General features: G+C 41.1%; 1 protein-coding gene across 1 annotated transcript in view; it reads left to right on the forward strand.

Moving 5' to 3' along the window:
• LARS2 (leucyl-tRNA synthetase 2, mitochondrial) overlaps positions 1-21,179 on the forward strand; it is a 60,728-nt gene that overhangs the window by 11,675 nt on the left and 27,874 nt on the right. The window contains exons 6-13 of the mRNA XM_061464569.1: positions 4,535-4,624; positions 5,973-6,116; positions 9,690-9,797; positions 11,278-11,437; positions 14,414-14,518; positions 17,006-17,121; positions 18,022-18,305; positions 19,653-19,751. Coding sequence (XP_061320553.1) covers positions 4,535-4,624; positions 5,973-6,116; positions 9,690-9,797; positions 11,278-11,437; positions 14,414-14,518; positions 17,006-17,121; positions 18,022-18,305; positions 19,653-19,751 — 1,106 coding nt within the window. The remainder of the gene's footprint in view (positions 1-4,534; positions 4,625-5,972; positions 6,117-9,689; positions 9,798-11,277; positions 11,438-14,413; positions 14,519-17,005; positions 17,122-18,021; positions 18,306-19,652; positions 19,752-21,179) is intronic.

Genomic DNA, 21,179 nt, shown 5'->3' on the forward strand with positions numbered 1-21,179 from the left:
AGGAAGGGTCACTGCACACATTCTTGACAATTATTTTCTTATATTTAAAACTGTTGGTATCTCAGATTTTCTGTATGTGTAAAACAGCAATACTTCACTACTGAAATCATACTTGTGGGCTGTATTATGGAACACACCAGAGTTGAATGTTATAGATTGCCTTTCAAGAAAAGTAACTTTTATTTAACCCTTCCACTCAGAAGAGGTTTAGAGCTGGCAGTACTGAATAAGTACATAAAGAAAAGCCCCTTGTCAAGTCTATGCCTTTTCTTTGAGGCTTCCTTCACTTTTCTAGTGAACCATATTTTGGTTAATTAACTTTGATTTCTGAATACTTGTGAGAAGTGCCTTGATGCTTTACAACAACCCCATTTAAACGGTAGTGAAATTGAAATAGGGGTAGGTAGTTAATGTTTTGGAAAAGTAAAATTTTGAAACGGCTAAAAAGTGTTCCCCAAAACACAAAGAAGTTTGGAAAATTAGCTGTGAGTTATGCTACCTAGAAAGCCTGCCTTATTAAGTAAGTGTGACCTGAATGGTAACCATTAGAAATAGATGCGTTTTTTCATTGCAAAAACTGTATGATGTCTGAAATATATCTGTATTATGTGGTCTCTAAATGCACAGATGCTTGAGCTAGCCATGAAAGACCTACCTTTGGAAGCAGAATGGCTAAGCTGTAGCGAAGTGAATTTTCCAGGCTGGTAAAGCCTTTTCTTTGCAAGGCTAATTAGGCTGGGCAGAACATCTTACTGCCTCAGTTGTAGTGCATCTGGGCTAGCTCAAGCATCTTTGTAGATATTTATCTTAAAAGTGAACTCTTTGAGGTAAGGCATGTTTTTATGATTATTCTATACTTGCGTGGCGCTAAAGCAGTGGCTTGCAAGATACTGTGGCCATGCAAACAAATCCACTAATGCTGGTTGAAAAATGAAAGAAAAACACTTTTTATATGGGTTAGTCTAATTAACCTGTTATACAAAATGGGAGCTTGTTTTTAATTTCATTTCATTGGTGTTGCTTAATGCACTCCTTCATTATGTTAGTACTTAGGAAATATATGCTGGAAGGAGCCCATTCCTCTATGGTAGATCTCTATTAGATTTCTTCACAGAAAAGGTGTTCAGGCATCGGAACAGACTGCCCAGGGCAGTTGTGGAGTCACCATCCCTGCAAGTGTTCACACACTGTGTAGATGAGGCCCTCAGTGCCATGGGTTAGTGGTGGCCTTGGCAGTGCTGGGGAATGGTTGGACTTAAAGGATGATCTTAAAGGTCTTTCCCAACCCAGTTGATTCTGTGATTCTATATCCTTCGCAAGTCTTTCACCCTAGAAGTTTAGAGTCTTACCCCGTACTCCACCCTTTCTGCTACACACACTGTCTCCATCAGGAGCCGGGGCTCCTCAGAGCTGTTCTGCTATCCTCCTGTATGTATTGCCTTAGCTGTAGGTCTGCTTGCTCTCTGCAGCCTGCTCCAAGCTGCCATCTGCTTTTCACTGCTGAGCAACAGAGGCAACCTGGCTAAGGCAACTTCTTTCTAGTTTTAGAATCATAGAATAGTTTGGGTTGGAAAGGACCTTCAAAGGTCATCTAGTCCACCCCCCCAAACAGATTTGCTATTTCCTAGGTGAGGCAGCTGTGATTATTTCCATTCATCTTCTGTTCTTATATCTTTATCCACATTGATTTTGTAGAAGTTTTAGATTCCATGTTAACAGGTAAACTTCTCTTTGCACATCAAACCCACTGTCGTGGTTTAAACCCAGTCAGGTAATTCGTTTGCTCACTTCCCCCCCTTTCTCGCCCTCCCCCTGCTCTCGGAGGGACGGAGAGGAGAATCAAAAGAATGCAACTCCCACGGGTTGAGATAAGAACAGTTTAGTAACTAAGGTATAACACAGATCACTACTGCTACCACCAATGATAATAATGATAAAGGAAATAACAAGGGAACAGAATACAACACCTCACCACCCGCTGACTGATAACTCGCCCCCCAAGCCCGACCAAGCTCCGACCGATACCTCCTCCAACCCTGCAGTCTCCCAGCCCTTCCGGCTAACTCCCAGTTACATACTGGGCATGACGTGCTGTGGTATGGAATACCTCTTTGGTCAGTTTGGGTCAGGTGTCCTGTCTCTGCTTCCTCCCAGCTTCCCCTCCTCCCTGGCAGAGCATGAGGCTCACAAAGTCCTTGGCCAAACCAAAACATCTCTATCAGCTCTGTTCCCGAGCCGAAAGTCAAAACACAGCACTGCACCAGCTACCAAGGAGGAGAAACATGACTGCTACTGCTGAACCCAGGACATTATCCACCCCTTATTCCATACCATTCACGTCATGCTCAGATCCCACATTTTCAATATACCATCACTCTTATCTCGGTGCACTCTTATCTTAGTGCATGGACCAGTCCCTATAAAGCTGCTGCGTCCATCTGGTCCATGTCAGGCTCCATCTCTTGTAACAGTCTTCCAGAGCAGGAGAGACTGTGTGCAGTGTTCACACTCGGGCATAACCTGGGCAATAGTGTCCATTGTTAAGTCCACCCCTCGATCATGAGTCCATCTCTGTGTTGCATCTCTGCTCTGATGGCCTGAAGTGCCATGGGCCCACCAGGCTTAAAATAATTCACTGTCCCCTTAAGCAGTTTCTGCAGCTTGTTGCTGGGGACTCCATACAGCTGCCTTCCATCTCCGACGCTTCCAAAGCACTGGAGGGGCCCAGTGGACTAGATACTTGCCCATACTGTCCCACACACCCTGCCACTCATGACTGTCCAGCCTTGGGGAAAACCTCTTGGTCCCCCTATATTGTCGTCTAACCCCAGACAAGACCCAAACCTGACTCTGCTTAACTTTTGAGATCAGACAAAATGGTTGTGGGTAGAACACAGCCTGTGTGTGTGCCAACATGCTGATCCCCATCACAATCAGCAGGCAGGTCCCAAGGATACCCAAAGGCCATTCGAAACCTTCAGAACTCTCAAACGATGCTGCTGTACTTGTCACTGGGGCTGGTGTAGCTGCTGTGCTTGCCGGCTCTCCCACCACCGGCTTCTCTTTTCCTGAGTCCAGCTCTTCCTCCTCTGCCTTGATGGGAAATGCTGCGTGGTCTCCTGCATCCTCCTGAGGCTCGGCGGGTGGCCGCCGGGGAATGCTCTCGGCCGTCGCGGGGCTGGGCTCCTCCGCGGGGCTCGGCTCCTCCGCGGGGCTCGGCTCCTCCGCCGCCTTCTCCCGCTGCTCGGCAGCCGCTTCCTTCTGCTCCTCGACCTCCCCGACCTCCTCCACCGGCAGCCGTCCCCTCGCGGCCTCCGGCCCCGCTCCCGCCGCCGCTTGGTCCCCGGGGCCGCTCTCCCGGGCCGGTTCGGCTGCCGCCGGCTCCCGGGGCCGCTCCCCCTCAGCTCCCTGCAGCCTCACGAAGATGGAGAGTAGGGCGAGGGCCAGGCCGGTGAAGAGCAGCCGGACGGCCAGGTACAAGTCCACGGCCACGTCCGTCCCGCCCTGCTGCTGGAGCCCACCCGTATTACAAGCCATTGCCATAAAGCACAGTGAGACGAGAACCTTAGCCCAGGCCCCATACTTGATAAACACTAACACAGCAAATACCGGCTCTACGTAAGTTACAACATTCTGAAGCTGTGAGATCAAGAGAAACAACTCTGAGAGCCAATAAATCGTCATTGTGAAGAGTGACTAATAATCCTGTCAGATCTGTCGTTATCTCAACCCTTCGTGCCCCACGTTGGGCGCCAAAAAGAACTGTCGTGGTTTAAACCCAGTCAGGTAATTCGTTTGCTCACTTCCCCCCCTTTCTCGCCCTCCCCCTGCTCTCGGAGGGACGGAGAGGAGAATCAAAAGAATGCAACTCCCACGGGTTGAGATAAGAACAGTTTAGTAACTAAGGTATAACACAAATCACTACTGCTACCACCAATGATAATAATGATAAAGGAAATAACAAGGGAACAGAATACAACACCTCACCACCCGCTGACCGATAACTCGCCCCCCAAGCCCGACCAAGCTCCGACCGATACCTCCTCCAACCCTGCAGTCTCCCAGCCCTTCCGGCTAACTCCCAGTTATATCCTGGGCATGACGTGCTGTGGTATGGAATACCTCTTTGGTCAGTTTGGGTCAGGTGTCCTGTCTCTGCTTCCTCCTGGCTTCCCCTCCTCCCTGGCAGAGCATGAGGCTCACAAAGTCCTTGGCCAAACCAAAACATCTCTATCAGCTCTGTTCCCGAGCCGAAAGTCAAAACACAGCACTGCACCAGCTACCAAGGAGGAGAAACATGACTGCTACTGCTGAACCCAGGACACCCACACAAAGCCCATGTTCTCTGATTTTGTATGCAGGTGAATATCGCTCATTATAGACATTAGACAAATGGTGGCTGTACATAAATACATACCCAAACAAACATTTATGTGTTCTCAGGAGTGTTAACATAATGTTAATTAAGTTAAAATGCTGTAAGAAAATAGTTAAGAATAGTTCCAGGGATTTTTATTGTACTTTATTTCTACAGGAGCTGACCACTTGCTCACCAGAGTACTACAAATGGACACAGTATCTCTTTCTCAAGCTTTTTGAAGCTGGGATAGTGTATCAAAAAGAGGTAGGTACAAACTTTGACCGTACTTTACAGGTACACTAATGCAAATCACTCATGTCAGTGGCTCACTTCTGGATCATCCATTCACATTCATTAAGTGGATTTTCCTCTACTGGTTTTAAATCTCTGCAAAATGGGATTAATTTTATATGTAACTGAATTATATATGTAACTAAATTTTACATGTAACTAACATGAATGGGTGTTGTAGCAAGTCAAATCAGAAAGATTTATTGTTGGTGATTTATATTGAAGTGTGGGATCCAAATATCGCTCTGTTAGTTTATTTCATGGCTTTAACACGGATTATACTAGATCACGACTTCCCTCCCGTGAAAGCATATAGGATAATGGGATCATTAGGGGTCTCTTCAGCAGTGAGATTATTTAACTGTGTAACATTAGTGTGATATAGTCTCAAAATTGATAGGATAACTGGAGATTTTGTGCCTAACTATCCAATTCCTGGAACCTATTTGTGATCTCTAAAATATTATGGAAATATTAGAAGTTACAGGCCATCACAGCTGTTTATCTGTTAGCAGTACATTAAGAAATTATTTACCTTGTAATATTTTCTAAATTACATATATCAGGCTATCTGAAAAGGGAAGGGTTCAGCTAACTTCTTAGGGAGGAGGTGAAACAAAGACGTTAAATGAGCGTTCCAATGAGCTCTCTGCATAGCCAAGGCAATGCAGTTCCAAAATACCTTAACAGCTGTGCCTAAATGAAGCTGAAATTTAATGAATGTTTCTAACTTAAAATAGAAACTAAAATTTCTTAAATATGCCTTGACATTTCATTTGTATTCTGTAGAAACCAGGAAACCTGATAGGATGTAATCAGGGATGTACTGTAATTATTCTCTGAACCCAGCAAAAGAAACTGATGGTGAAAGATGGCATTTGGAATAGAAGGGTGTTACTGAGGTACTTCTCCTGTTTTTGTAGGCAGGGTGTCTTCAGAGATCTTAAATGGCAACCTGCAGAAAGATTCAATAGTTAATGGCATAACATGCTGGAGCACCAATTTCATAATGTGTTGTAGCATTACTGAAGAAGCTGTGTTTTCTGAAATTCTAGAAAATAGGTCGAGAAAATAGTAATAGTAGAATATATTGATTGTTTGTAATTTCCCAGTGAATTTTCAGAAGCCTTTTATAAAAGGTATGGTGTGATATTACTGGTAGGTCACAGATAAAAGAGAGGCAAGTGTAAAAAGTTTAAATGGATGTTATGAAAAATGCAGAAAATTCAGAGGCCCAAGGGCTGTTTCTGGATCATTCTTTTGGTATCTGAAGTTTGAAATAGCTGCTGAAAATATTAATTCTTCCTGCAACATTTTTTAGGCCTTGGTGAATTGGGATCCAGTGGATCAGACTGTTCTAGCTAATGAGCAGGTGGATGACAACGGTTGCTCATGGCGTTCAGGAGCAAAAGTGGAACAGAAATACCTCAAACAGTGGTTTATCAAGACTACAGCTTATGCAAAGGTATGAGAATACAGTTTGGGGACCTTATGCTGTAACTTAAAAGAGGTGACTTTTCATCCAGAAGTATTTATCAAGCTGAATGTGGTCTTCAATATACTTACATGTTTGTGTAATATGTAGTTAAATAATAATATAGAATCATAGAATAGTTAGGGTTGGAAAGGACCTTAAGATCATCCAGTTCCAGCACCCCTGCCATGGGCAGGGACACCTCACACTAAACCATATCACCCAAGGCAATGTCCAGCCTGGCCTTGAACACCGCCAGGGATGGAGCATTCACATCTTTCCTGGGCAGCCCATTCCAGTGCCTCACCACCCTCATAGTAAAGAATTTCTTCCTTATATCCCGTCTAAACTTCCCCTGTTTAAGTTTTAACCCGTTACCCCTTGTCCTATCACTACCATAAATATGCGTGGACTATCCCTGGGTATGCATGTATATAAAAATTATAATTCCTGAAATCTAAGTAATTGGTATGGGATTAAGTTTCGAAGAAATCAAAAAGCATAAATTAAAGGTGGGTGAACTAATTCTGCATTCACACGTTGTCATCCCATATGTACCATCAAGTGCTCTTCTGCATATTTTAGGTGTCTAGCTGTGCAATCACTGAACTAGAAACTTGTTCACTTAGTCAACCTGTTGGACTTATGGGCATGGCATAAGCAGTGAAGATTCATTGGACCTTCTGGTTTACTTTATTTCATACCCTCTTTGATTTTCTGTAACTTAAAAAATTTTCCATGTTATTTAAACACTGGATTTTGTTATGAGCTCAACTTTTGATTGTGATGGAACAGTGTAGCTTCCACACCATTGGTTCTTCAACAAAATTTAGGGCTTTATGCTCTCTGAAGTGGAAGTATCAACTTCCTGTTTTATCTGGGTGGAGTTTTTATTCCATGTGAGCTTTCTTTGTGTTGAGACTTCAAGTACAGATTGAGAAAGCTATTCCCAAGGAAATACAAAAGTTCATCTTTGACCCTAATCTTTGATCTGTAGTGATAGGACAAGGGGTGATGGGTTCAAACTTAAACAGAGGAAGATTAGCTTAGATATAACAAAATACTTCTTTACTGTGTGGGTGGTGAGGCACTGGAATGGGTTGCCCAGGAAAGTTGTGAATGCTCCATTCCTGGCAGTGTTTAAGGTGTGGCTGGACAGAGCCTTGGGCGACATGGTCTAGTGGTGTCCCTATCCAAGGCCAGGGGATTGGAACTGGATGATCTTAAGGTCCTTTCCAACCCTAACTGTTCTATGATTCTGTGACCCTTTTCCTGAGCCTCAGATTCAAGTGAACAAATTTCCACCACCATCTAGGGAGAAGAAATCCAGGTCTCACACTAGGTCCATTCATAATAAAGATAAAAACTTTCTAAATCCTTCCCGATGCTTTGATTCTTCATACACAGCCAGCCAAGGTACTTCAGATGCATGTTTTCTGACTGTGCTGCCTGTTCTGTTCACCAGTACAACTTTTCTTGAATGCCTTTGCTGTTCAGAGACTTCACATATTTGTGCTTCTAATGATAAATGAGTACAACAGTTAGGTTCTTTATGGGCCTTGCTTCTCTTTTTCCTCGGTTGGTTGGGCTTACCATGAATGTGTGTGTAGTACCTTTTCTACAGTTATTTTCAGGCACCTGAAGGCTCAGGATGCTGCAGTAGTAGAAAGCATTTTTATCCAAGCTGGGCTCAGATGTTGAAGGTACTTAAAGTACACTTAGTGAATTTGCTAACCCTTCATTCTTCATGCAGGTCACCAGCTGGCAATAATGGCTGAATGTGTAGGCATACACTTCACTTTCTGCTTGGAGCATCCACAAATTATTGTTGTAACTATTTAACCTATTTATACTGCATATTGATGACATTGTTAGTCATCTGTGTTCCTCTCCTTCACCCATTTATCATTTCATGGTTTTTCCTATATCTCACAACCTGAATAAAAAGTAAGGGTAAATCTTCATTTGCAATGCTTAACTACTAGTCAAATAATAACAAGGACTTTTGTGATCAGTAATGGGCTGTGAAGTCATCTCCTGTGTTAAAGGAGTCAGTGTTTCATTCCTACACACACTATTTTTAGATATCTGTTGTGTCCAAATCTTCTGTGAATTTGCTTTGATTTCTTTATTGTTACTGCGCCAGCTCTTGAAATACAAAATGCAAACAAAGCAAGCAGTGTTGGCTCACATTGCACTTTACCATTGGCAATGGGTTCATTTCAAAGGGCAAAATATTGGCTGTGATTTAAACACCTAGCAGAAAGCATTTTGGTTGTGTGAAGTAAGAAAGTTGCCATGACCCCCTTTTTAAACTGTGAAGTACATCTGAAATGCTCTAGCAGCTATTTAGATTCAAGTGCAGTGCCTTAACTGATGGCGTTGTTATACAAATTGTTGTGTGTGCATTTAAGATGTTTAAGCCAAAATACTTAGTTGCTATGGTTACCCAAGTGAATCTGTAGGCAGATTCATTGGAAAAATCTATCTGGAAATGTTAGTATTTTCTGTGCATACCTGTAAATGGGTGTTATGGGTATTTTATGCAGTCAGCTGAGTCCTCAAATCGGAATCTGTAAGGCTAGTCTTTGCAGAGTCCCTGTTCTTGCTAAATTGATTTTATACAATATTTTTTCATATTTTACTTTTCAAAAATCATCCAAATAACTGAAAAATTATCTTTTTTTTTTAACAAAATAAAGTAGAAACAACTTTGAAACCTCAAGTTTTTGCCTTAAATCATCTCAATTTTTTTCACAGCGACAAGTTAGTATATGTGTGTTTAATATAAATACTGGAGGAAGTGGCAGAGCCTACAGAATTCTGCCACTCTAATTGACCGTTGCCATGCAGATAGGTTTCTTCATTGTTTTTTTGTTTTCTGGTTGGGTTTTTTTGTCCAGACATTTAGAACACAAATCCTTCTCCTACTCTGTGGAATATGAGGAACTTGGAGGTTTCGCGTTGCTGACTTTGTGAATCATGGAATAACCAGGCTGGAAAAGCCCTTCAAGCTCACCCAGTCCAACCGTTCCCCAGAACTGCCAAGGCCACCACTAACCCATGGCTTACATCACCTCATGACTGAGGCCTCGTCTCCACGCTGTGTGAACACTTGTAGGGACGGTGACTGCAGCCCTGCCCTGGGCAGCCTGTTCCAATGCCTGAGCACCCTCTGGGGAAGGAATTGTTCCTCAGCTCCATCTAAACCTGCCCTGGTGCAGCTTGAGGCCGTTTCCTCTTGTCCTGTCCCTTGTTCCTTGGGAGCAGAGACCGACCCCACCTCACTACAACCTCCTGTCAGGCAGTTGTAGGGAGGGATCAGGTCCTCTCTGAGCCTTCTCCAGACTGAACCCCCCAGGTCCCTCAGCCTCTCCTCACAGGACTTGTTCTCTAAACCCTTCTGAATACCTCTGAATTTGCATCAGCAGCAGTATAAGAATACCTCATCCTATGTTTTTTCCAGGACCTTATCATTTTACTGTTAGTTACAGTTAAAACCACAGTCTTAATTTGTATGCTTACAAAAGCTGAACGTCCTCATTCTTTCTTTTTTTGCGTCAGGCTATGTTTGATGCTTTGTCCGACCTCCCTGAGTGGTACGGTATAAAAGAAATGCAAGCAAATTGGATAGGTGATTGTGTTGGATGCTTTCTTGACTTCTTGCTAAAGGTGAGTCAAATTTCAATGAAGCTGTCTTGGTTGGGCTAATCACAGCCCCTAAAATGTATGATGGAAATGGATTTTCAGATCTAGATAGCTTGAAACGTACTAAAAGAGATTAATTTACGTTCATGCCCACACCAGCACAGATTCCTGAAGAACACCAGTTGTGGGTTTAAGAGATACTCCCTGCTACCCTCTTTTAGGAAGGGTTTGTGTTCAGGTGCAACATCAGATGCAAATTGGCTGTGTGTATTTATGCCAACTAATACTAAAAGCCAGGACATTTAGGGGAGTAGTGCCAAGAGCGGTATCAAATGGCATTGCACAAATCAGCTGGATCCTAGTTGGGCTTTCTCTCCTCTGCACAGCACCTTCTGTGTCAGATCCGGGCTGACCTCAGGTAAGTCACTTTACTTACATTTGTCCATTATTTCATTTACTACATAATTATTTCAATTACTACATAATTAAAATGATGAAAACCAGTCAGTTAGGTAGTGATGGACCTACAGAGAAGTCTAGGTAGAAAGAAAGGAGAGGAAGGAAAAAGAAACCTTAAAAAGCTTATAGTTATCTACAGAAGGACTTCAGATTTTCCCATTTTTCTTAAGGGATGCAAAAGGCTTCTTGAATATGATCATGACAAAAGAGATTTTCAGAGACCCTGATGGAATTTCAGCCCTTGTGCTTCAAAGCTTTATTGTGCTTATTTTACTCTGCTCAAATGTTTTAGAGTTAACTCCTTATTTTAAAATACTGAATTTTGGGGAACTTCAAATAGAGACAGCTTAAATGTTCTTAATACCTCTGAATTGTACACTGCTAGGTGCATTTTTGTATTTAAGTTGGTTTAACAGTTGTTTCTAAAAAAGGTGTATAAATGTTTTGTAGAAAAATCTCTAAGACCACGATAAGCTCCACAGTTAGTTGACCTAAAATATAAAGCCTGTTGATAGTAATTTGCCAGGAGGTAATTCTTAAGCAGTCTTGTAAGTTTATTGCCTATAATTTTTGTCCAGTTGTTTTAATGTTCTGCCACCTTTTATTATTCTTGTATGTAAGTTGCAGCATTGACTTCACCAGAGAAGTGTAGTGGGAAGCCTGGTAACTGGCAACATCTGAAATCCTCTTTAGATTTCAGAGGTAACATAATTTCTGTTTCTTGGAAACAAGGCATGCATATTAAAAGTGAATAGGATTTCAGGTTACTTAACTAAGGATTGAATCTAGCTCAGTAGCACAACGTAATATTACATATGATTTTAGAAAGAAAAAATGTAGATGTTTTTGGATAAATTGAGGCAAGGCTGCAAAGGAACTTTCTCAAGGTTTGATTCTGGAAACTCCCTGTAGTGGGAATGCATCTGGCTCCGATACTGAGAACTGTCTCTTTCTGTAGAGTGATGTAGATTTGTTAAATGTATAAAAAGGAAGGGGAATCTAAAACCACTGCACTTCCAATGGGAAATTTTCTGCTCTTTTTCAGGTTGATGGCAAAGTAACAGGAGAGAAGCTAGCAGCTTACACCTATACACCTGAAGCTATTTATGGAGCTTCTCATTTATATATCTTACCAACTCACAGACTATTGCATGGGAATAGCAGTCTCAAGGAAGTCTTCCAGAGGGAGTTCATCCCAGGGAAAGGTGATATTTTTCTCATACAGCATTATTCTATGATTCTATGATTTTATGATTCTAATTTTAAAGGATGATCTTCAGACAGTGTGTGTCAGTCTGAGCAGGAGTTGTTCTTGTTGAGAAGAACAGGTCTTTTGATTCTTTGTATATGTCAAACTGGATCACATCCGCCTGTCCTGGCTACAGGTGTGTTAAGAGCAGCTATGTTAGAAGTCATCCTTTTATAATAGCTCTAACGCTTCGTAGTATATAAAAGCAATGGAACAGATTCTTGTTTCCTCATGTACCAGAAGTGAGTAGTCAAGCTCAGTGTCAGCATGCTGGAAAATCTCACAGCCATATGGTAACTATTCACTTGCACAAAAACAGCAGAACCAACTCTTGCACCAATCATGATCTCATCGTGTCGTAGGGAATATAAGAGGGCAGTAGATCACTAAAGCATAGTGAAGTGGATCGTTGATAGATAGCAAAATAATACTCTGCTGTGCAAATCCTTGGTTAATACAAGACTAATGGAGTAAATTCAGAGTATCTGTATGGCAGGTCATGGCTTGTGCAGAGGATACAAGTAAGTGGTAATTCTTTAACTGGTTTCCTGAAACCTCCTACCACCAATTCTGCATGTCAGCAACAATGGAGCAGGAATCTTGTGGGAAATTGTGGTGGTTGCACAGAACCTGCTTTATTCATTTCTGTATCCTTAAAGTTTGCTTGCTAGCAGAAAGAAATGGAGGCTGAATGTGTTGAGTACAAAGAGCCTTTGTCTCAGAGCTGAGCAGAGGTTGAAGAATTCTTGTTAAGAAATAAAGGGACAAATTTGCAGTTCTTAGAGTTCAGCCAAATCAAAGCACTAACCAGAGAAACACGTATCTATACATGTGCCTGCATCATTGTTGGGTCTTGTGCTTTAGCCAAACCGCGCAAGTGCAAAACTTGGTTTTAGTAAGGACAGTAGTGTATTTTTTATATATTGTTTTTTCATGGAAACACTTGGAAAAGCTTTTTTGTGTCTATTAACAATAAAGTTCACCTTTTGGTTGAGCTAAATTAAGAAATTCTCATTCAGAATAGTGACAGTTGCAAGCCCTTGAAAAAGAGGCACAATTCTAGTAACTCTGCTATTGCTGTGGGCTCCTTCTACTTGTAAATACACTTATGACTTCTTCAGTTGAAATTGGAGGACTTTTCTTACTATTTCTTGAGCATTTCAGAGGCACAGAGTGGTATTTTCCAAAGAAGAGAACACAAGGAGAAGAATTTCTGCATGGACTTTCAGATTTGCATTTCAGCCATGGGACATATGAAGGCATAACAATGGCAATTAAGTAAAAAAGAGATTTTTGGATGGCTTTGAATAGGCCTTATTTTCACATTAATCAAGATTCTGGACAAAAATTCGCCAGTAACATTAACATTTTAATGTAATTGATTATAATTATTTTCTTTTCAACAGGATAGTCTTGCAACTCCTCTTCTTCACTGTGTTCTCATTTAAATAATTAGGAAGGTATGTTTTCATATTTTCTAGGAGAGGAAAAGAAAAGCTGTTGTATGGCAAAGTAACTTGAAGTTCTAATACCTTACTCTTAGGCTAAAAGAGAGAGCTGCACTCTATAATCACTTATATAGAGATGAGCAACCAGTTTTCAAACATTCAGGTTTTCAGCCTAGAAAAATGTATGTAAATTTAGAGTCTGGTAAGTCTAGCTTTGAAAGCATGAGGTGTCTGCAATAATGAACAACCTAAGGGCCGAATGTTTATCTAGTTAAATACTACGCATACATGCTTTTACATTTATAACTGTAGTATCATCTCTTTGCAGCTATTATAATAAAGATGTGAGGAAATGAGCAGAAGGAAGAGTGCCTTCATAAACTGGAGTTATTTTGGGTTCCAGCATAACATCAAAATTATTTCTAGGTGGAAGAGAGAAGTTATGTTTAAGAGCAGACTGTCCTGCCTGCTCAGCTTCCTGTTCAGGAGGCTTTTGAAAGAGTGAAATGATTCCTTTTGTACTTTTTTAAGCAAAGGAAAGGAGCTCTGTGCACTGATTTGAACGTGAGAGATTTTCTCTAGAATATGGATATCTCAGACACCTGAAATTTGAAAAAGTAGTAATCACAAATAAATACATCATTTATGTTAAGAGTGATGGGATACAGTAGCCCTGTTCTCTACAAAGCTGTTACTATGCTTCAAGCAGCTTTTATGCGTTGCAGTACAAGCCTAAGGCGTTCCTTAGCTCAGCTATGAAGATAGGTGAAAAGAAGCTCTTAGCAGTCTGTATGGCGATTATTTTAATTATAATCAACTTAAAGGCACCAAAAAACTCAGAAACAAATCAAAATCTGGAGGTTGAATCCTCGAAACTTGGAGCATTCAGATTTGATTTTCTTCTTGCTGAGCCACCCTAGCTATGCATGGTAAATCAATTCCGGTTTACCACAGTTCTCATCCTTGATTCTCTTCTCCTGTCTCTCCCCTTCCTTGTGGACATATTCTCATCTCTAATATGAATATTCTGTTTGGAAATCAGTAGATTAGTTGGTTGGGTTTTATCACCCTGGTCAATAGTTCTCATGCTTTGTAGTTCTTTTGTAAGAAGATAGGTGCTCCCCTTCAGTTTCATCTGAATGACTGGATTTATTTTTTGCATAATTTTGTGGTAATGCATTTTAATAAATAACTCAGGGCTTACTAGAGCAAATTCATACAACCTTGCAGCAGGCCTGCATTCGGGTCAAGGACTCAATTTTTTCATTTTAATCCAGATCTTCCTCTGTTTTTTTCAGGTATTTGTTATAAGCATGAGTTTTTTTAGAAATGTGATTAGGCTTTTCATTTTCTTTCTTTTTGAAACAAAAAAGTAATTTGAATTTCATGCATGTTTAAGATGAACTGAGCTCTAACAGTAAGTCATGTTCTTAGCCTGTCATCTATCGTATCTTGCTTACCGCAATCATTCCATTTGTTTTCAGACTCGCTCACTTCAGTGACAGCTGTGAATTTGCTCACCCATCAAGAGATTCCTGTAGTCATCTCAGCAAAACCCAATTTTGAGAATTATCTTGATACTAAAATAGGTATGTGACAATTAATCTGTAAGTGGAGTAGTATAGTTTTCAGTTGCTGTGTTGGAGCACAGGATACTGTAAATCTTTGGACACGGCAGCTCTCTTCTGGACTTTGGAACTCTGTTCTTCATTCCTATTCTTCGTTAATGAAGAAGGAAGGGAAAAGTAGTTATGTGGAATCTATGCAGGGGGAGAAGAGATTTACAGGATGATAAATTTTAATGGAAATATTATAAAATTAGGACATTTAATGAGCTGAATTTGAGGATCTGCATATCTTAAGAAGGTTGATTACCCACAGTGTGCATGCATTTGGCTGTCTCTCGCTGTCCTTAATCAAAAGAGAGCAGCATCGTTGTTTCATGTAAGTATTTTGCGAACAACCCAGACTTCTAGCTCAGTTTGTGTCTTATGCTCTACACAAACTCTGTATCCATGTATCTCTTTCTAACTAAAATTGTACTAACTTCTAAAAATGGTGTCTATTTTAATCTACACCCGCTGAGCTTTTTGATTACTCTTGCGTTTTGCTATGGTCTTACAGGCAATGTTCTGTAGCAGTCCTAATCAGAAACAGTTCTCTATTTTCCCCTTTTCCACTACCTTCCTTATCCCTTAACCCCATTATGTTGTGTCCCTGTTGATAACTTCTTTCCTGCTCTGGAACTGCTACTTGCTTTTGTACACCAGTGCCAATATTGGTTGCCCCTGCACAACAACTGGACTGAAGGGAAGTTGTGAATGCTCCATCCCTGGCGGCGTTCAAGGCCAGGTTGGACAGAGCCTTGGGTAGCATGGTTTAGTGGGAGGTGTCCCTGCCCATGGCAGGGGGGGTGGAACTGGATGGTCTTGAGGTCCTTTCCAACCCTAACTATTCTATGATTCTATGAATAAAACCAGCTGACTGTTCAAAAATGTCTTGGATGACCCTCACAACACTGACGGAAATTCTCCACTTGGGCTGTGGACCTTACTTATAACACGCTTGCATCTTACACTTCAGAAATGAATCTGGTTTTAGAACCAGAATGTTTCCTCATGTAAGAGAAACCAAGTAATTGAGATACCTAACCTTTTTTTTCATTAAAAGCTTCCAGCTTGCTCACTGGCACATACCTTGGCCTTATGTCTGTTGGTAACAGCCCAGCTCTTCCCAGGAAGTTCTGGCTGCCAGCTGTTGAGCTTTGCAAATGTACATAAATAGCATCATCTTTTCAAATGAAGAAAGACCAAAAGTGGGACCTGCTTTTTCCCATTTGTAGAGCAGATTGTGAAGCCACCTATTGCAGGCTGCAGGGCTCTCTGACAAATGAAGACAGATACCTACATTATTCTGTAATAGGGCCTTGAAATGGTGAGAGCCATTTCCATTATAGTTAAGGAGTTTCACAGGGGAGTTTTCCTTAGTTCTCTGCTTCCAAACTTCCATATATTGACAGAGTTAATATATAGCAGGCATTTAATTGCCTGAACAAAGATGATTGTTAAACTGGTTTTGAATGAAGTTGTTGTGTGTTAATAATTCTAAGGGGCTCAGCAATATTTTAAGAGGTTTTCTCTGTAGTTTTCACTGGCTTAATGTTGGCATTAGCTTGTTGGAATAAGTATCTTTGCCTTTTAAAGATGGCAGAATTGTGGAGGATTGTTCCAAGTGTTTCCCTAAAAGGAAAAAATATGCAGAAGGATTTATCTCTGTGGAAAAATAACCAACTGTTAGTATCTCAATGTTGTTTTAGATTACACATGATAATAAAGGTAAGAAATTTCTTAACTCACCCTGAAAGAGTGTCCTCTAAAGTAGAACTATGTATGACAGTCCCAAATAATAAGATGCAAAGGGAAAGATAGCATCAGGGCCCTTAAGGACTGTCTTTATATAACTAACTTGGACAGCAGTAAGAAGTGCTCTCAATTGTTAATTTCTGAACAGAAAATTAACCATATTTGAGTTATTTTCCTGAGTTTATAAAGAAATCCTGTCTTTTATAATGAGTTAAAGGGATAGCAATGTAGAGACTGTTGTGTTGCGATACATCTTCATAAGCTAAGAAAGTAGAAGTGAAATTTCCTGTTGAAACAAGAGGACTGTTTCAGCTGGTATGTTTCTTGTAGTAGCAAATAGGATTCAAATTTGTATTATTTAAATACATAATGTTTATGTAATATAATTATTGAATATTTTATTATTTCTCCAGATTTTGTAGCTTTATTTTTAGGCTTTTTTGGAACCATCAAATTTTCAGCCGTTTCTGAGGTAGGACATTAATGAGCATTTGGATTACAGAGAAACTGAGAAAATGTGTTTCTAATTATTGCTTTAATTTCATTGCTTAAAGAACATGAAAACATTTTTATTGTTCTTAGACTTTCGAAATCCCTTGGGCAAACGTAAGTCATTATAGAGTGTCACTGAAATCAAATGTTCTGTCATCAAACTGATGATTGATATCCATGTTAGTCAATCCCAGAAGTGATTCATTTTTCCTCCCCTCCTAGGAATTCCTAGTACTAGTGCAGAAGATGCTGCAGTTGCTAAGAATCTGGGCATTTCTTTTACTGAAGTCATTGAGACATTGCCAGGTGGTTTGGAGAAAGTCATTAATTCTGCAGAGGTGGGTATACAAGTATGGAGTTCTTTCCAACTTGACGCAAACTGAATGTTTTCTCAAGAGTGCCAAATACTTTGTGTGATTAAAGGGATGTATTTTTTTGTTTGAGAATCGAGCCAGGGTTATGCTACCAAATTTCTAGGAATAATTTAGTGATGAAATATGTTGGCTCTTTTGTAGCAATAAAATGAGTTTTCCTTTTGTACAAGAGGGGAATGTATGTTATTGGACTGAGTTTCAAAATGGAAACTGAATGATTAAACCCACGTTAAAAGTTGATTCTTATTTCATTGTCTCAATAGATTTTTAAGTTAACATATTAGCCCTGTTTCCATGCATTCACTGAAATGTGGTATAAGCCTTTATGTTAACATATCTGCCTGAAGTGACATAAATCTTACTTTTAAACAAGATGTGTTATTGCTCTTGGAAGAATGCATTTGATAGCACACACAAAGCTCATGTTCTCTTACATGACAGGTAGGGCCTAAGGAGTTAAGATGTATGCGAAAGCAAGAATAGAAAAACCTGAAACAAACACAGGAGAAAGGAAGCTGTTTTACCATTTGCATTTCCTCAGTTTCCACCCTGTGCTGGTGATACTCTGGAAGTTTCAACACAGAGCAGTTGATTACAAGTATCAGCAGTAAATGCAAATATCTGCCAATAAGGGCTGAAGGGGTCTGCGGGACTCCCAGCCTTGTTCTGTTCAGACCATCAAGAGCATTATCTACTAGCAAAGGGGTTTAAATGAATAGCTGGTATGTGAATAGTCTCTTGGAGAGAGACTGTAGTTGGAAGGGGGAAATTATATGAGGCTCATAAAGTTTGACTCGCAGAAATTGCATTTGTGACCTTGTTCTTGCATGTTCACTGACACTGCTTCTCTGTGGTTTTCATCAGATCACAGGCATGACTCGGCAGGAGGCTCTAAAAGCTATTACCCAGCAGGCCAGAAAGAAAGGAATAGGTGGAGACCTAACAAGTGACAAATTAAGAGACTGGTTAATATCTCGACAGCGGTACTGGGGAACACCTATTCCTATCATTCACTGCCAGACATGTGGTACTGTCCCTGTACCTTATGAAGACTTACCTGTGGTGTTGCCCAATGTCACCACCTTCACAGGAAAGGGAGCCTCACCTTTAGAAACAGCTCCAGAATGGGTGAACTGTTCCTGCCCGAGGTAAGCCAGTGCTGCATGGAATGCAAACTGGGAGAGATCGCTTCGTACTTGCCTGTTTCTTGTGCTCACCACTCTGAGAGAGGATACCACTCCAGAGTGATCTTTAGTCTGACCCACCATAGGGTCCTTTTTATAACAGACACCCACTGCTATTTCTTCATAAGCAAGCTGAAGCAAAGTTCCCTGTTCTTAAGAAAACAGTGAAAACAGATTTTCTCCTGTGCCTCCTATTTCTCAACAGTATTTCTCATTTCATTTACTACAATAATTCTCATTATCTTTCACCAGCAGAGTTCATATAAACCTTCCTTTTATTAAAGAAACTAGCATCATGTTCATTTTCTTAGCAACAGTCGAGCAATAAAGCGTTTCCTATGCTATGTTTCTTTATCATGAAGTATCACATTCACTGTATAAATGACAACATGTAATTCAGATTGGAGGAGATAGCATTTCGTCAGTGCTGTAATCTTTATTGTTTGTAGTCCAGCTGTTTAAGAAATAAAACAGCCTAAAGTAGGAGAGAGATCAGTTGCCTAATCTTGAAAGCTCCTTAGATACTGTGTGCACTGGAGTTTGCGTACAGGTTCTGCAGAAAGAACTGGTAGAAGTTTTTGTCCCAGAGAAGTTTTTCATCAGCAGTGCAATGTAATGCTGCTGCTTTTTAATATTAAAGCCTGCCTTCCAGATGGATGAATGTCTAAGGAGTATCTTTTTGGATAGTATGCAGGTGACTGTGCTCTACTTACTTTTGCTAAGTGTTCTGGAATAGGAGAGTGATGTGCAGGCAACTGTTGTAGACAAGTTTTTGTTGTACCTTCTCACAAAGACTTTTGACAAGGACATGTAGTGACAAGACAAGAGGGAATGGCTTTAAACTGGCAGAGAGGTGATTGAGATGAGATCACAGGCAGAAGTTCTTCCCTGTGAGAGTGCTGAGGCGCTGGCACAGAGTGCCCAGAGAAGCTGTGGCTGCCCCATCCCTGGCAGTGTTCAAGGGCAGGTTGGACACAGGGGCTTGGAGCAACATGCTCTAGCAGAAGGTGTCCCTGCCCATGGCAGGGGGTTGGAACTGGATGAGCTTTAAGGTCCCTTCCAACCAGAGCCCATTCTATGATAGTTGTTCAGGCTTCTTTTTGGTTGCATTTTGTTTGATTTGGGAGGGAGAGGGAAGGAGAGATGGCCCTGTTGCTAGTGTTGGACTTTTTCTGAGCTTGTGACTTTTCAGACTGATCAGACCACTTCAAACTAGATGTCTTCATGACCACTCTGTACACAGTTGTTTGGGTTCTTTCCCCAAGCTTTTCACTTATCTAAATATAGCTTTTCTCCTTCTCTCTTGCTCAGGTGTAAGGCAGTGGCACGGCGAGAAGTCGACACCATGGATACATTTGTGGATTCGGCTTGGTACTACCTGAGGTACACAGACCCTCACAACACAGAGAGGTGAGGGCCACAGGCACAGGGCTGGTTGGGGGAAAGTCACTTCACAGAGTATAAGGGAAGGAAGAGGCCAGGCACTCTGATGCTTCTGGCTTCTAACTGCCTTTGGTAGGAGACTGCATAAACCCCTGTGCTACCCCAGTTTTGTGCGTGCCCTCCGGCCTAAGCACAGCACAGGGGAGACTAGGAGCTGCTCTACAAAAGTGGCCTTTGGTTGCTTCCATGCCAGGAGATCTACAAGATCAGGTTGTATAGGTGCAACTGTGTAAGCACAGGAGCTACAGGGCAAGGGGCAGAAGTTTGCATGAGAGAGCACAGAGGAAATGTTCAGCTGAGGAGCTAAAGATTGCCCTTAGTGGAGGGTTCCATGAAGAATGATAGCCTACCACGACTCTCAGAGAATGTAGTTAGTTGTGTGGACTGTGCCCTCCCTAGCAATGCACTGAGTGGTTCAATGTGTGGACAGACAGTGCTTTTCCACCAGTTAGAAGAGGAATAGTCCAATGTAACACCCAGCTGCCAAGAACAGCACCTTCATTTCTCTCCTCCTGAACTCTAGGAACTTGCTACTTCCTCATACACAGGCCTAAAGCAAAGTGGCATCGCAGCAGGCTCCTCCTGTGTCGGCACTTCTACTGAATGCATAAATAATAAAAGGATGTTTTTCATATGCTGGGTATTAGTAGCTGCAGCATAGAAAGTGTGTAAGGTAAATGTAGTCATTTTAGTTGGTTTTCTGCTTCATAGTGTGCCTGTAGTAGCGGTGCTGATAGCGCTGTTTTCTCCAGAGAAGAATTAGTGGACCAGCTATACTATGTAGTCTCAGGAAGAGAAAAAGATATTTTTTGAGATGCTGATGTATCAGCTAGGACTGTATGAGAATGTGGTTTTTTTATTGTCCAGAGCAGTCTCTGGGTACAAACCACATACTGAGAGATGTAGTATACCTGGGCCAGTTATTTTTGCAGCACTAGTTCAGTTAAACTGAAGAAAAATCTTCTGTGAGCACTTTTATTTCATGTTAATGTTAATTATTTTCTAGTGGTAGTGTGAATTTATTACTAATGTTACTAAGTCAGGCGCATTGCTTCCCATTCAGTGACAGTTTAAAATACTCTTATGCATGGACAAGAGGGACTTTTCCCAAAGGTGAAGAAGTAGTTGGATGTAACACTCACCTGTCAAAGTAACAGCTTAGTGTAGCTAAAGCTGGTTTATATTGAAATAAGAACACTCGTATGAACTTCTGCATTAGATCACTACCTCAACTTGATTTATTTATTTGGACTTTTTAGCTAAGCTGCTTAGATGTAAGCCTTTTATTTCCATAAGCTGTATTTCACAGGTCTAGAATTTGGGATAATTACTCTGTTGATTTTGGAACCCTGTGAACAGGTTGGTTTTGATTTGCTCCATTAAAGACATGAATCG

The sequence above is a fragment of the Pezoporus flaviventris genome, unplaced genomic scaffold, assembly GCF_033815535.1.
Source record: "Pezoporus flaviventris isolate CSIRO_AGI_PZ_B2104156 unplaced genomic scaffold, CSIRO_AGI_Pfla_v1 ptg000037l, whole genome shotgun sequence".
Taxonomy (NCBI): domain Eukaryota; kingdom Metazoa; phylum Chordata; class Aves; order Psittaciformes; family Psittacidae; genus Pezoporus; species Pezoporus flaviventris.